The following is a 16,683-nucleotide window of genomic DNA, read 5'->3' on the forward strand; positions in this document are numbered from 1 at the left end:
ATGGTTTGGGAACAGCTCCATCTAAGACCCCAAGGAATTGCAGAGAATTATGGACGCAGCCCAGTCCATCACACACACCAACCTCCCTTCCATTGACTCCATCCACACCTCACGTTGCCTCAGCAAGGCCAACAGCATAAACAAGGATGAGTCTCACCCTGGCCACTCCATCTTCTCCCGTCTCCCATTAGACAATAGGTACAGAAGTGTGAAAACACACACCTCCAGATTCAGGGACAGTTTCTTCCGAGCTGTTATCAGGCAAATGAAACTGTAACTAACTGAACCATCCTACCTACAACTAGAGAGCAGCCCTGAACCACTATCTTCCTCATTGGAGACCATCAAACTATCTGAGATCGGACTTTGTTGGCTTGCAGTGCATCGTTCGATCAGCTGAGAAGGTTGTTGACTGCAACCTTCCCCCCATTGACGAACTGTACACTGCAAGGGCCAGGAAGCGAGCTTTTTGTTGTGTGCTAACCAGTCAAAGGAAAGACTGCACATGATTACAATCAAGCCGTCCACAGTGTACAGATGAAGGCTGCATAGATTCTCCATCCTGCAAGCACCATTATTACCACTGAAACAACCTTGAAATTATTTTAAAAATTATAACACATACAGGTATAAACGTCTGGTAATCATCCACTTACGGGTGCTCCTTCCTGATTTTGGTGGTCCGACAATGGCAATCCTGATGGGAACAGCAGGCCTGGGCTTAGGCTGTGTGATGTACATGAAAGGATTTTCCATGAATTTGTCTCTGTTTTGCTTGCTCACAAAGTAGTAAACATACTTGCGGTGGACAACAGGGAAGACGTTTTGTTGCATGTCCTGGATAGGTTGGATTGCTCTTCCTTCATAAAACTGCAGTATCAAATGAAAGTAAGATATGATATATAAATGTAAATTTAACATCAAACTCATCAGCTAACAAATTAATCAGTAAGTGCTGGTGCTATGCTAAACCCGAGCAGTATAGTTTACTTTCCCTGTTGAGATGGTGCATCTTGGATAGAGTCACCAGTCTGGAACCAGCCCCTTGAGCCCAGCTTGCCCACGCCGACCAACATGCCCCATCTACACTAGTCCCACCTGCCTGCAGGGAGTGGAGGGTGTGTGCAGATTTGAGGCATATGCTGAAACACAAGCTCAGGTACAAGTACATAATGGATATAAACAATGCAAAAATCTTCTGCAATGAAAATAGATCTCAGCAATTCCTAAAATACTATTTATCACTTCGCCACTGTTTTTTAAAAAATTGAAATCAGTGTATTGCTATAGAAACATAGTCAATGAGTTATTAACTATTGCATTTTTGAGACATTTGGACAGATACATGGATAGGAAAGGTTTAGAGGGTTATGGACTAAATGTGGGCAGGTAGGCATCTTGGTCGGCATGGGCAGGTTGGGCTGAAGGGCCTGGTTTCATCCTGTATGACTCTATGATTCTTTGCCTGCTGGTTTATGTAGAGGGCTATTGAACAAAGAATCATCAACGACTGTTGCACCCACTGCAGACCTCTACAACGAAGCAATTTTAGAAGTTACCAAATACTTTGCAAATTGTAGCAACTGCAGTTAACTTATAAGCAGTGGATGATTCCTTTAAGTGGCAATCCGTCTTACTGCTGAAGGTGTTTTAGTTGTGCATTTGATAGAGGGACTAGCTGGAATGATTAGGTCCAAAATAGCAATGTTGGCAACAAATATTCATGTTTCTGAATGTGGCGTTTGGAACAACCTGTGATGTGTGCACATATATTTAATGGCAACCATCCAGATTCCTAAATAGCAATCATAAAATTCAAGTGATTTGTATCTTGAATGCTGCTGTCTCCATAATCATTCAAATAACCAAACAATTAAAAATCACACAATGCAATACATGAGAACAAACACAATTTCTAAAAGATAAGTGACAAGAGGGAATTGTAAAGTAGTTCACATGATGATCCAACTATCTCAAACTAATATCGAGAGCTATTTTTTAAAGTTAAAAAATATAGCAAAATTAAATATTACTTACAATACAAATATTCTTTAAAGATATGACTTAATCTTTATTTCTACCAAGCATGTGCATTTAACCTTTTATCTTTATGGCTTTGCCATAACGTAGATATTCCACTTACCTCAACGACATCCCATCGGCCAAAAGAACTCAACCGTTTATAAGAGTTGTCCAGCAGCTTTTGAGCAAGTTTTACATTAATGGGAAAACATTTTTCAAACAGACTAATACGGTTCTTTATGAGCGGCTCCACCTTCTGAAACAACTTGTAACGGACAATGTGAGGTGTACGGTTTCCATTTATCACAATGCATGGTATCAAATATTCTTTGAGTTGAGCCTGTCAATATAAAGCAAAGGGCAATTTCAGACCACTAAATCCTATTATTTATTTGGATACAGATGCAGAGAAGTTTGAAACATAGAAACATAGACAATAGGTGCAGGATAAGGCCATTTGGCCCTTCGAGCCAGCACCCGCCATTCATTGTGATCATGGCTGATCATCCACAATCAGTAACCCGTGCCTGCCTTCTCCCCATATCCCTTGATTCCCCTAGAGCTCTATCTAACTCTCTTTTAAATCCATCCAGTGAATTTGCCTCCACTGCCCTCTGTCAACACTGGGCCTCTACTCGCTGGAGCTTAGAAGGTTGAGTGTGGACCTCATTGAAACTTACAGAATAATGAAAGACATAGATAGAGTGGATGTGTAAAGAATATTTCCACTGGTGGGCGAGTCTAGGACCAGAGATCATAGCCTCAGAATTAAAGGGCACTCGTTTGGAAAGGAGGTGAGGAACTTCTTTAGTCAGAGGGTGGTTAATCTGTGGAATTCATCGCCACAGAGGCCAAGTCAGTGGATATTTTTAAGGCGTTCTTGATTAGAACGGGTGTCAAGGGTTATCGCGAGAAGGCAGGAAAATGGGATTAGGTAGCAGAGATCAGAAATGATTGAATGGCGGAGTAGACTCGATGGGCCGAATGGCCTAATTCTATGCCTATAACTTGTGAACTTATGAAATGAATAATATGCACCACTTAGAAGATCTAGAATTGGTCATAGACTGTGTTTAAAACTTTGCATTTGATGTTTGATCCTAAGGCAGAATAATTATAAGATAAATTTATCCTCCCCTCCCACAGCACTTGGGCCACAGCCACTACCCACTGCTTCTGCTTCTCCTGCCCCAACCCCACTACCCCCACCTCCTCCCCTCCTCCCCCCCTCCCCCACCTCCTCCCCCCCTCCCCCCCCCCCCCACACCCCCTCCTCCTCACACCCTTGAGCACCCAGCCCCGGTGCTCCAATCTGTCTTTCTCCACAGACCAGGTGGGAAATGAGCTCAGGAAGATCAATGCGAGGCTCCTCAAGTCCTGTGCTCGAGGCTCCTCAAGTCCTGTGCAGACCAGCTGTGCGGGATAGTGGAGCACGTCTTCAATCTGAGCCTGAAACTGGGGAGAGTTCCACAGCCATGGAAAACATCCTGCGTGGTACTGGTGCCAAAGACGCCGCACCCGAAGGAACTCAACAGATACAGGCCGGTTGCACTGACATCACACCTGATGAAGACACTGGAGTGTCTGGTCCTCGCCCATCTCCGCCCCCTAGTGAGACCATCAATGGATCCGCTGCAGTTCGCCTACCAGACTCGCATCTGGGTGTAGGACGCCATCATCTACCTACGGAACAGGGCTCTTTCACACCTGGAGAAGTTGGATAGCACTGTGAGAATCATGTTTTTTGATTTCTCCAGTGCATTCAACACCATCCAGCTGGGGGGCAAGCTAGAGCGCATGGGAGTGGATCACCACCTCACATCATGGATTCTGGACTACCTCACCAACCGACCACAGTATGTGAGGACAAAGGACCTGGTCTCGGACAGGGTGGTCTGCAGCACTGGGGTTCCGCAGGGAACAGTGCTAGCGCCATTCTTGTTCACCCTGTACACTGCGGACTTCAGGCACAGCTCTGCAGACTCCTATCCACAGAAGTTCTCTGACGACTCTGCCATCGTCGGCCTCATCACGGGCGATGATGACAGGGCGTACAGAGAACTGATCAAGGAGTTTGTGGACTGGTGCCAGCGGAACCGCCTCCGGACCAACGCGGGGAAAACCAAGGAGATGGTGGTAGATTTCCGCAGGCGCAGCCAGGCCCCCCCCGACACCGGTGAACATCCAGGGAATGGACATCGGGTGGGTGGACTCTTATAAGTACCTGGGTGTCTACCTCAATATTAAATTGGACTGGACCGAAAACACCAATGCGCTATACAGAAAGGGCCAGAGCAGACTTTATCTGCTAAGGAGACTCAGGTCCTTTGGAGTGCAGGGGGCACTCCTAAGGACCTTCTGCAACACGGTGGTTGCATCGGCCATTTTCTATGGAGTGGTCTGCTGGAACAGCAGCATCTCAGCGGCGGAAGGGACTGGTCAGGAAGGCCAGCTCTGTCCTGGGTTGCCCCCTCGACTCAGTGCAGGCGGCGGGAGAGAGGAGGATGATGGCAAAGTTAACATCGCTGCTGGACAACGACTCCCACCCCATGCAGGACACTGTCACTGCACTGAGTAGCTCCTTCACTGACAGACTCCTTCACCCCAAGTGCGTGAAGGAGAGATATATGAGGTCCTTACTTCACGCTGCTGTGAGACTGCACAACCAGCACTGCTCCCAGCAGACGAGTCAACAGTAACAGTTAAGGAATACACAGTAAACTGATGACAATTTATCCTTGTCTATACTTTTATTTATAATGAAGGATCTCTTGCTATCCACTTTGCTGCTGTAACACTGTAAATTTCCCCGGTGTGGGACGAATAAAGGAAATTATTATTATTATTATTATTATTATTATTATTATTATTATTATTATTATTATTATTATTATTATTATTATTATTATTATTATTATTATTATTATTATTATTATTATTATTATTATTATTATTATTATTATTATTATTATTATTATTATTATTATTATTATTATTATTATTATTATTATTATTATTACTACAAGAAATTACCCCTGAAAATAAAATGCTCTAGAATGTTTCCAACCACACGTCACTTGAAACAAAAGGTAATAAAACATCTAATGTAGATTGCAGTTATTTGCCTAATATAATGTTAGGGATGTTTAAGAGGGTAGATTTTGGTCATTTTCTGAGTATTTTTACTTCTATAAACCAAAAGTATAAGTGAATCTTTTCTATATCCATCTGACATCACATTTCTCACACTTTCTGACAACTTTTAAGAGTTATTTTATCCTATTAAATCTATGATAGGCATCCCTTTCATTCCACTCCCTCACTTATTTCCCTGTAACATTCCCTCTCATGTTCCCTTCAACCCCTTCCTAATTCTCCTGCCACCTGACTTCACTTGGGCCAATTTACAGTAGCCCATTAACTCACCAGCACATTGTTGGGATGTTGGAGATAACCATAGCACCCCGAGGATAGCTATGGTCATAGGGAAAACGTGCAATCTCCACAAAGTCAGCACACAAGATCAGAATTGATCCTGGGTAACTGGAGCTATGCGTTAGCAGCACTACATTTGGACTACACGGTCCTCAATGAGTATTTCTCCTCTGGTTTTTTTCCGTAGAGAAAGACATATATTCTGGGGAACAGTTGGGAAAGTGAATGGAAATGTCTTGAGGACAGTTCGTATTACGGTTGAGGAGGTGTTGAACGCCTTGAGGCGTAAGAAGATATGCCTCCTTTTTCCTGACCAGAGCCTCAATTTCATTCATCATCCAGGCTTCCTTACTCCCAGCTGCCTGTAACAGGAATATGTATGCTCTGATTTTTTGGCACCACACTTTTAAAAGCATCCCATTTTCTGTATGTTCCTTTGCCCGCAAATAACCTACTTGAATCATCTTGAGCAAGATCCTGTCTAATACCATCAAAGTTGGCCTTGCCAACATTCAGAACTTTAACTCATGGGTGTGCCCTATCTCTATCCATAACTATCTTAATGCTAATAGGATTGTGACTGCTGGTCCCAAAAGGCTCGCCCTTGGATTCTTCAGACCATCCCAACTTCCTAAGAGGAAATCAAGCCTTGCCCTCTCCCTCGAAAGATGGAGGTGTTTTCTAAGGTGTATTTGTACCCGGAGTGTGCTTATCCTCTCTTCATCTGCATCATATTTATCTCCAAGATCAGTTTTCATCTGTTCGATGACTTCACTCTCTTCTTCTTCCTCCTCATCAGCCTCCTCCTCCTCTGCCATGAACTCATCTGCGAGTATATCGTCAATGTTCTCCTCGTCTTCATCTTCTTCCTCACTCATCTCACTTTCTTCTGAACCTTGATCTGGTCGATTAGCCTACAAAATGATCACATTAACAACATAATTCAGTAGTACATGTTAAGTGCAACGAAGCAAACACATTTTGGTATGTCTATGGGTAAACATTGAAGAGACAGATTTTCCAGTTCCAAATTGGCAGTAAATCTAAAACACCAGCATCAAGTTGAAAAGTTTGCACTTATTAAAAAAATTAAGTCTCTTTCAAAAATGTTAACTATATTTAAACATATGCTTGTAAAGAAATCCACCAAGTAGAAGAATTAAAGGTGATGGATAAATTTAATTCATAAAACTAAATTATTTTGTCTGTAGGTAGTGCCATGTGGCAGAAAATGTTTATAATAACCTACACAGAGTGTACTTCAAACAAGGATTTTTGTACATTGTTTGGTTCATGTTCACTTGATTGAATCCTCCTTACCGTATCATTTAATTATGTAGAACTAACAAAAGCATATAAATACATTTCCACACTGCCCATCCTCAACAGGGCAGGAAAGTGTAGTCCGTCTAAAAATTCTGCACAAATTTGTGACAAAAACATTTATTTTTGAAGTCGCCTGGATAAGCAATGTATTTAACTGGAGATTTCACCAATGTTCACAATTCCTAGCTTTCAGTGAAAGGTTTCTGTTCTTTCCTCATATTAGAATATAAGTGCTTGGAGAGTCAACAACGGCAAGATTTCAGGACATACAAGTAACTACCAGAATATAGCACTAGATATTCAATCGAGGAGATAATGTTTGAATTGGTCTTTGTTATTTATGGTTTCGTCTTATACACTGACTGAAAACCAAATATGTTATCTACAAACACAAGACATTTGTTAGTGCAGTAATCCAGCATGTACAAATGTAACTGCAAATGTCTGCTTCACCCACATATGGTGCAATCAGGGACACTGGTTATCTAACCTTTCTACCAAACCATTTCTTGAAAGAGCCAAAAGACTGGCAATTAATTTTCCAACTCTCTGAGGTGCTATGAAGACACCCTTAGAGCGCTGGGAAAAGATGAAAAATGAGGAATGAAGGATAACAATGATTTTTGATAAATGTAACTACTGATTTTCCTGCACAATTCCAATAAAATATTCTTCACAGCACATTGTGTTTTTAATTTTTGTAGTCGTTTTGGCATCATAACATTTATCTGTTTAGAGACACAAGAGATTGTAGATACTGGAATCTTGGGGAAAAAAAGCTAAGCGCTGGAGGAATTCAGCGGGAGAGGCAGCATTTGTGGAGGAAACGGATAGATGATGTTTCAGGTTGGGATCCTTCTTCAGCTTCATCGGATTAATTCAGAATGCCACAATACCCACTGGAAGTATACATCTCATAAAAATTAGCATCACGCGAGGAACAGAATATCTGAAAATATGTATGTGACCTGTTTGATCCTCTACGCCTTGCCTTCTGGTAAAAGGTGTAAAAAAAAGTAGACGTGAAAATGTAGCATTGGTGTAAATTCCAGGTACCTATTTGTGATTATGATATAGTATTGAAATCAACATTTAACTGTTTTTGAAACAAGACTGCTCACAATTATAGCTTAATCAATAATTTGCATGTACAAATTAAATAAATCACAGAATGGTAACAGCACAGAAAGAAGCCATGATGCCTTGCATTTCCATACAGGTATGTGCAAGAGGAATATTGCTAGTCTCATATCATATCATATCATATATATACAGCCGGAAACAGGCCTTTTCGGCCCTCCAAGTCCGTGCCGCCCAGTGATCCCCGCACATTAACACTATCCTACACCCACTAGGGACAATTTTCACATTTACCCAGCCAATTAACCTACATACCTGTACGTCTTTGGAGTGTGGGAGGAAACCGAAGCTCTCGGAGAAAACCCACGCAGGTCACGGGGAGAACGTACAAACTCCTTACAGTGCAGCACCTGTAGTCAGGATCGAACCTGAGTCTCCGGCGCTGCATTCGCTGGTGCGCTACCGTGCCGCCCTCATTAGTGAAACATTAGTTTTATGACAAAAAAGACTTTTCATTGCTTTCCTCTGATGCTTGCTTGCTCTCCACACGACTCAATTTTACCTGCCTCTCTTTCTTTTTTTCAGCTCGCTCTGCAAGGATTTCCTCCCTTCTTTTAGCAATTTGTTCATCCTGAAATGAGAGGTTTGTTACCACAACAATGTCAATCATTATTTGAAGCAGGGAAGACAATATTTTTAAATGATTTATGCCGTTCTCAGAATAACATTTTAGTTTCTGTGACAAGTGGGGAAGGTTATCTTTGCAACTACAGACTAATCACTTTGAAAGACTACACATTTTTAGCCACATGTTCAGGATGAAATATGCTATCTTGTGGTTCTAGCTGCTGCAAGTGCAAGTCCAGAACACAATATATCCATCTTTGGGAGACATAACCATAATAACTTTGTGAATGCCTCATGATCAAATGTTATACAATCAAATCTGTAGTATAATACAATAACGATTGATAATGTAATATTAATTATGTCTTATTCTTCAAAGCAGCTACGTGCAGCAACTGAAATATTTTTATCTCTCAGAACTGAGTAAATGATTGATTTATTGGTACTTATGGTGTTTTCTTATTGACTCAAGGGATGTGTTTAGCACAGAGTAGATTAGCTTTTATTTCCTTGGTGCCTCTAAGCTGACCAAGTCAATCACATTGCATTATAGGGGGGCACGGTGGCACAGTGGTGGTGCTGCTGCCTCACAGTGTCAGAGACCTGTGTTTGATCCTGACCTCGGGTGCTGTCTGTGTGGAGTCTAGACATTCTCCCAGTAACTGAAGATAGACACAAAAAGCTGGAGTAACTCAGCGGGACAGGCAGCATCTCTGGAGATTTCCTTCTACATTCCAAAGACGTGCAGGTTTGCAGATTAATTGGCTTCTGTAAATTGCCCCTAGTGTGTAGGACAATGTAAGGGATAACATAGAACTAGTGTGAACAGGTGATTGGTGATCAGTGTGGACTCAGTGGACCAAAGGGCCCACTTCTGTTTCTCTAAACTCATTACACTTAGTCTGGAATTACATATAGAACAGATGGAGCAGGCACAAAGATTTCTTTCCTAAAAGGACAGAAATGAACCAGATGGGTTTTTATGATAATTTAGCAGCTACTTTTATTGGTACGGATTTTAATTTCAGAATAATTTAAGTATTTGGCAAACTGGATCCAAAGTTGACCTGATGATAGGTGAGTAGTGGTTTAGGAATGTTTTTCTAGAGGGAAGTTTGTGATGGGTGGATGAGTGCGAGGACCTTTGCTGTTTGTCATATATACACCGATCAGCCAAAACATTATGACCTGATGAGCCAAAATATTATGACCACCTGCCAAATATGCTGTTGGTCCTCCGTGTGCAGCCCCATATGCAGCAGGGTACGATGCACCGTGTATTGTGACACGTTCCTCCCGTGACTACCATTAACATTTTCTGTGACTTGTGCCACAGTAGACCTTCTGTCGGTTCGGACCAGACGGGACAGCCTTCGTTGCCCTCGAGCATCGATGAGCCTTGGGCGCCCAACTGTCGCCGGTTTGTGGTTTGTCCCTCCTCGGACCACTGTCGGTAAGTACTCACCACTGCTGACCGGGAGCACCCCACAAGCCTTGCCGTTTCTGAGATGCTCTGACCCAGTCATCTGGCCATAACAATTTGGCCCTTGTCAAAGTCGCTCAGATCTTTACTCCTGCCCATTTCTCCTGCATCCAACACATCAACTTCAAGAACTGACTGTTCACTTGCTGCCTAATATATCCCACCCCTTCGCAGGTGGAATTGTAACAAGATAATCAATGTTATTCACTTCGCCTGTCAGTGGTCATAATGTTTTGGCTGATCGGTATTTACTGTATATATACAATATATATATATATAAAGATGGGAAGTGACACAGCTGGCGTCCTGGTGCCATCGCAACAACCTGGAGCTCAATGGTCTCAAGACAGTGGAACTAATTGTAGACTTTCGAAGAGCTCCCCCTCCCCTCCCCCCACTCACCATCAACAACAACATAGTCACATCTGTGGAGTCATTTAAGTTCCTTGGAACCATCATCTCCAGGGACCTTAAATGGGGGGCCACCATTGACTCCACAGTCAAAAAGGCCCAACAGAGGATGTACTTCCTGCGGCAGCTGAGGAAACACAATCTGCCACAGGCAATGATGGTCCAGTTCTATACTGCTATCATAGAGTCCGTCCTCACCTTCTCCATCATGGTCTGGTTTGGCTCAGCCACCAAGGACGACATCCGGAGGCTGCAACGGATCGTTCACACAGCTGAGAAGGTTGTTGGCTGCAACCTTCCCCCCATTGACGAACTGTACACTGCAAGGGCCAGGAAGCGAGCGGGCAAGATCATCTCTGACCCCTCTCATCCTGGCCACAAACTCTTTGAAGCACTTCCCTCTGGAAGGTGACTCCGGACTGTCAAAGCAGCCACAGCCAGACATAAAAACAGCTTTTTTTCCACGAGTGATAGTTCTACTCAATAACCAAAGTCTGTAGTAGAAACATAGAAACATAGAAAATAGGTGCAGGAGTAGGCCATTCTGCCCTTCGAGCCTGCACCGCCATTCAATAAGATCATGGCTGATCATCCAGCTCAGTAACCTGTACCTGCCTTCTCTCCATACCCCCTGATCCCTTTAGCCACAAGGGCCACATCTAACTCCCTCTTAAATATAGCCAATGAACTGGCCTCAACTACCTTCTGAGGCAGAGAATTCCACAGACTCACCACTCTCTGTGTGAAGAAATGTTTTCTCATCTCGGTCCTAAAAGACTTCCCCCTTATCCTTAAGCTGTGACCCCTGGTTCTGGACTTCCCCAACATCGGGAACAATCTTCCCGCATCTAGCCTCTCCAACCCCTTAAGAATTTTCTATAAGATCCCCCCTCAGTCTTCTAAATTCCAGCGAGTATAAGCCTAGTCTATCCAGTCTTTCTTCATATGAAAGTCCTGCCATCCCCAGGATCAATCTGGTGAACCTTCTCTGTACTCCCTCTAAGGCTAGAATGTCTTTCCTCAGATTAGGAGACCAAAACTGTACACAATACTCCAGGTGCGGTCTCACCAAGGCCCTGTACAACTGCAGCAGAACCTCCCTGCTCCTATACTCAAATCCTCTTGCTATGAATGCTAACATACCATTCGCTTTCTTCACTGCCTGCTGCACCTGCACGCTTGCTTTCAATGACTGGTGCACCATGGCACCCAGGTCACGTTGCATCTCCCCTTTTCCTAATTGGCCACCATTCAGGTAATACTCTGCTTTCCTGTTCTTGCCGCCAAAGTGGATAACCTCACATTTATCCGCAGAGGATCTCACCTGGTCTACCAACACCATCACCACAGTAAAGAAGGCACAGCAGAGACTCCACTTCCTGAGGATCCTCAGGAAAACCAACCTGCAGGAGAAGCTCATGTTGTCCTTCTATCGCTGCTCCATCGAGAGTGTGCTGGCATACTGTATAACCACATGGTATGCCAGCTGCTCAGAAAAGGACAGGAAGGCCCTTCAGAGGGTCATCACGACGGCCCAGAAAATCATCGGCTGCTCACTGCCCTCCCTGGAGCACCTGTTCAGCCTACGCTGCCTCAGTAGAGCACGCAAAATAATAAAAGATCCATCCCACCCCGGCCACCGTCTGTTTGTTCATCTGCCCTCTGGTCGACGTTTCAGGTCGATAAAATCCCGAACAAACAGTCTTAAGAACAGTTTTTACCCCAGGGCCATACGAGAACTGAACACTACCTTTGCACTAGGCAACACTAAAAAATCTTTGTACTTAACATAATTGTATTTAATTGTATTTATGTATTTATTTGTTTTTGCATTTATTGCATATATGTTTGTACGCACCGTCAGGATTGGCTATTTTTTAATTTCGTTGTACTCGTTGCAATGACAATAAATGAATATTATTATTATTATTATTATTATATTGCATCTGCCATGCATTTGCCCACTCGCCTAATCTATCCAAGTCACTCTGCAGCCTCCTAGCATCCTCCTCACAGCTAACACTGCCACCCAGCTTCGTGTCATCCGCAAACTTAGAGATGTTGCATTCAATTCCCTCGTCCAAATCATTAATATATATTGTAAATAACTGGGGTCCCAGCACTGAGCCTTGCGGTAGCCCACTAGTCACTGCCTGCCATTCCGAAAAGGACCCGTTTATTCCTACTCTTTGCTTCCTGTCTGCCAACCAATTCTCTATCCACCTCAACATTGAACCCCCAAGACTGTGTGCTTTAAGTTTGTACACCAATCTCCTACGTGGGACCTTGTCGAAGGCCTTCCGAAAGTCCAGATATAACACATCGACTGGTTCTCCCTTATCCACTCTACTAGTTACATCCTCGAAAAATTCTATAAGATTCGTCAGACATGATTTGCCTTTCATAAATCCATGCTGACTTTGTCCGATGATTTCACCACTTTCCAAATGTGATGCTATCACATCTTTAATAACTGACTCTAGCATTTTCCCCACTACCGATGTTAGGCTAACTGGTCTATAATTCCCCGTTTTCTCTCTCCCTCCCTTTTTAAAAAGTGGGGTTACATTAGCCACCCTCCAAAGTCTCTTTTTTGCTCTGGTTTATTTTCACCCACATGTTTAGACCGTAATGATGTATCATTATTGTTTTGATGTGTTTATGCTTTATTCTTAGTTGTTAACTGCATGTTTGTGTTGTCATTTGTGAGCGGAGCACCAAGGCACATTCCTTGTATGTGCATACATGGCCAATAAACTTATTAATTAATTCATCCATTCATATATATATTTCATTCCACCTACTTTCTCATCTAAATCATATATATATACAGAGATGCTTCTCGACTGACAATGAGGTTACGTTCTGATAAACTCATCATAAATCAAAAATATCGTAAGTCGAAAATGCATTTACTACACCTAACCTACCAAACATCATAGCCATTTTGGCCCACCGGGTCCGCGCCGACCAGCGATCCCCACACATTAACACAATCCTATACCCACTAGGGACGATTTTTACATTAACCAAGCCAATTAACCTACATACCTGTACGTCTTTGGAGTGTGGGAGGAAACTGAAGATCTCGGAGAAAACCCACGCAGAGGAGAACGTACAAATTCCGTACAGACATCACCCGTAGTCAGGATCAAACCCGGGTCTCCGGTGCTGCATTCACTGTAAGGCAGCAACTCTACCGCTGCGCCACCGTGAGCCCACTTAAATGTGCTCAGAACACTTACATTAGCCCGGGAAAAGATCAAAATTCAAAATTCGAAGTATGGTTTCTACCATAGGGTTATCTCTTTTGCATCATCATAAAGTCAAAATCGAAGCATAAGTTGAGGAGCATCTGTATATATAAACTAACAGGATATACAGGCACCTCATGTTTTACATGGGGGGGGGGGGGGGGGTTTACATGCTTGAAAAGCAACACATTTCAAACATACACAAATTTAACATATATGCGACTATGTTGTCAGCAGTACATTTACCCGTGTTATTCTGAAAATACCAGCCCATAAATCACGCTTTGGTATTAAAAGAACAAGTGTGTTATTTCAAAAATGCATAAGCAGAAACGTGAGGTGCCTGTACACACAATAAATGGCAGGACATGAGAAATGTTAATATACAGGGAGATCATGTGGTGCAAGTTCATAGTTCCCCAAAATGGTGATGTTGGTGGACAATGTAATGCAGAAGGCATTTGGCTCACTTGTCTTCATAGGCAGAAGAATTAAGAGGGGGGATGTCATGCTGCAGCTGTGCAAAACATAAGTCAAGCCGCACTTGCTGGAGTATTGTGTGCAGTTCTGTCGCCACTTTTAGGGGGGATGTGGTATCATTAGAAAGAGTGCAGCAATTCCTTAGCATCTTGCCTGGGATTAGGGTTGCCAACTATCTCACTCCCAAATACGGGACAAAGTGATGTCACCGCCCCGCGCCTTCACCCCGCCAGCGGCCACGTGCTCCCGCTCCACCAATGGCGGCCGCCTGGGCCGGGATGCAACGCTGTCCGGGGACCTACAGTGTTCAGAGACCTACAGTGTCTGGGCCTACAGTGCCTCCCGGGCCTAATATGGAACAATGGCGGTCCCGTACGGGACAAACCAAATTTAGCCCAATATACGGGATGTCCGAGCTAATATGGGACAGTTGGCAACCCTACCTGGGATGAGTCATAGAGTGATACAGTGTGGAAGCATGCCCTTCGGCCCAACTCGCCCACACCAGCCAACAATGTCCCAGCTACACTAATCCCACTTGCCTGCGCTTGGTCCATATCCCTCCAAACCTGTCCTATCCATGTACCTGTCTTTCTTAAACAATTCATTCATTCATTCATTCATTCAATATTCTAAATGCGGTCTCACCAATGTCTTATACAACTGCAAAATGACCTCCCAACTTCTATACTCCATACTCTGACTGATGAAGGCCAAGGTGCCAAAAGCCTTTTTGACCACCTACTCGACGTTCAAGGAACCATGCACCTGTACTCCTAGATCCCTCTGCTCTACATTACCCAGAGGCCTACCATTTACTGTGTAGGTCCAGCCCTTGTTCGTATTCCCAAAATGCAACACCTCACACTTCTCGGTATTAAATTCCATCAACCATTCCTCCGCCCACCTGGCCAATCGATCCAGATCCTGCTGCAATCATTCACAACCATCTTCACTTTCTGCAAAACCACTGACTTTTGTATCATCAGCAAACTTGTTAATCTTGCCCTGCATGTTCTCATCCAAATCAGTGTCGAGAGGGCTGCCTTTCTGGGCCCACTGGTGGGTAACAGGACATTATTAAAACTGCTCAATAAGCACAAATAATTTCTAATGCTAGAACAGCACAGCACAGGAACAGGGCCTTCGGCCCACAATGTCTGTGCCGAACATGATGCCAAGAACATCCTGTCATGACGATGAGTCATGATGATGATATGCAAATATCGTGACCTGTGTATCAGGTGACTGGAGAGTTGGAAGGTGTGCTTGCTGTGTGCTGCAAGGCGGGAGGTTACAGTCAGGAGAGACAATAAACATAGAAACTAAGTAATGTAACTTATACAGATTGCGTCTGCATCATTATTTCACATCTGAGCAGGAGATGTGACACATCCCTTACCTGCCTGCATATAGACAATAGACAACAGACAATAGGTGCAGGAGTAGGCCATTCGGCCCTTCGAGCCAGCACCACCATTCAATGTGATCATGGCTGATCATTCTCAATCAGTACCCCGTTCCTGCCTTCTCCCCATACCCCCTGACTCTGCTATCCTTAAGAGCTCTATCTAGTTCTCTCTTGAATGCATTCAGAGACTTGGCCTCCACTGCCTTCTGAGGCAGAGAATTCCACAGATTTACAACACTCTGACTGAAAAAGATTTTCCTCATCTCCGTTCTAAATGGCCTACCCCTTATTCTTAAACAGTGGCCCCTGGTTCTGGACTCCCCCAACATTGAGAACATGTTTCCTGCCTCTAACGTGGCAGGAAATAATCCATAATCCCTCCATCCCCGCATATTCAAGTGCCTATCCAAAGGTTTCTTAAATGCCACCATCATATCAGGGAGTTATGGACATGGACCCCAAGATCCCACTTTACATCAATGCTATGAAAAAATAGACCATCATCTTAATGATCCTTCACCTGAAGGTTTAATCCATAATCAAAAGAATGATCGGCATTGTGTCACTAAAGGTAATTAATATGATTTTTTTCTCCAAATGAAATGAATACAATAACATTGTACGTTATTTGATTTGCAATAATTAAGTCAATAATTAATTAATTAGGAGGTGATTTATCAAATTAGATTTCACCAGCAAGGAAGAAATGTTTGATGTTTACCTTTATTTTTTTCTTCAGTTCTTTTATTTTGCTCTTTCGGTCTAGCTTTTGGTTGTGCCTTAGTCTCCATTTTGACAGTTTTGGAGGAAGGAGCCAATCCAGCACTTTATTCTCATCAACCTTGATGAAGATGGCTGCGTCCGGGAACAGGCCATTACTTACAAGATATTCACTCTCATCTGATGTACCAGGGAACCCGTCCAACACAAACCCTCTGGATCTGCAAATGTAACACTCAACTATAACCACTGCATCTTTCAAGAATAAATGTTCATAATTTTTGTAATCACATTATATTTTGTTCATATACAGTAAGTCCTCTTTATAATAGATTTATTATCGTGGACAGACCTAACAACGGATGCCTGTGCCACCCCTGGTCTGAGCTGCCTCCACGGCTACTAGCAGCACCGACTGCCCGACGCCACCGCTG

At 43.3% G+C, this 16,683-nt stretch overlaps 1 protein-coding gene across 1 annotated transcript in view; it reads right to left on the bottom strand.

Moving 5' to 3' along the window:
- Positions 1-16,683, bottom strand: part of ak9 (adenylate kinase 9) — a 135,749-nt gene that overhangs the window by 27,512 nt on the left and 91,554 nt on the right. Inside the window, exons 25-29 of the mRNA XM_078399888.1 lie at positions 16,251-16,470; positions 8,426-8,494; positions 6,156-6,371; positions 2,144-2,362; positions 657-870 (exon numbers count right to left, since the gene is read on the bottom strand). Of these exons, the coding sequence (XP_078256014.1) occupies positions 657-870; positions 2,144-2,362; positions 6,156-6,371; positions 8,426-8,494; positions 16,251-16,470 (938 nt within the window). The remainder of the gene's footprint in view (positions 1-656; positions 871-2,143; positions 2,363-6,155; positions 6,372-8,425; positions 8,495-16,250; positions 16,471-16,683) is intronic.

The sequence above is a fragment of the Rhinoraja longicauda genome, chromosome 5 (genome assembly GCF_053455715.1).
Source record: "Rhinoraja longicauda isolate Sanriku21f chromosome 5, sRhiLon1.1, whole genome shotgun sequence".
Taxonomy (NCBI): domain Eukaryota; kingdom Metazoa; phylum Chordata; class Chondrichthyes; order Rajiformes; family Arhynchobatidae; genus Rhinoraja; species Rhinoraja longicauda.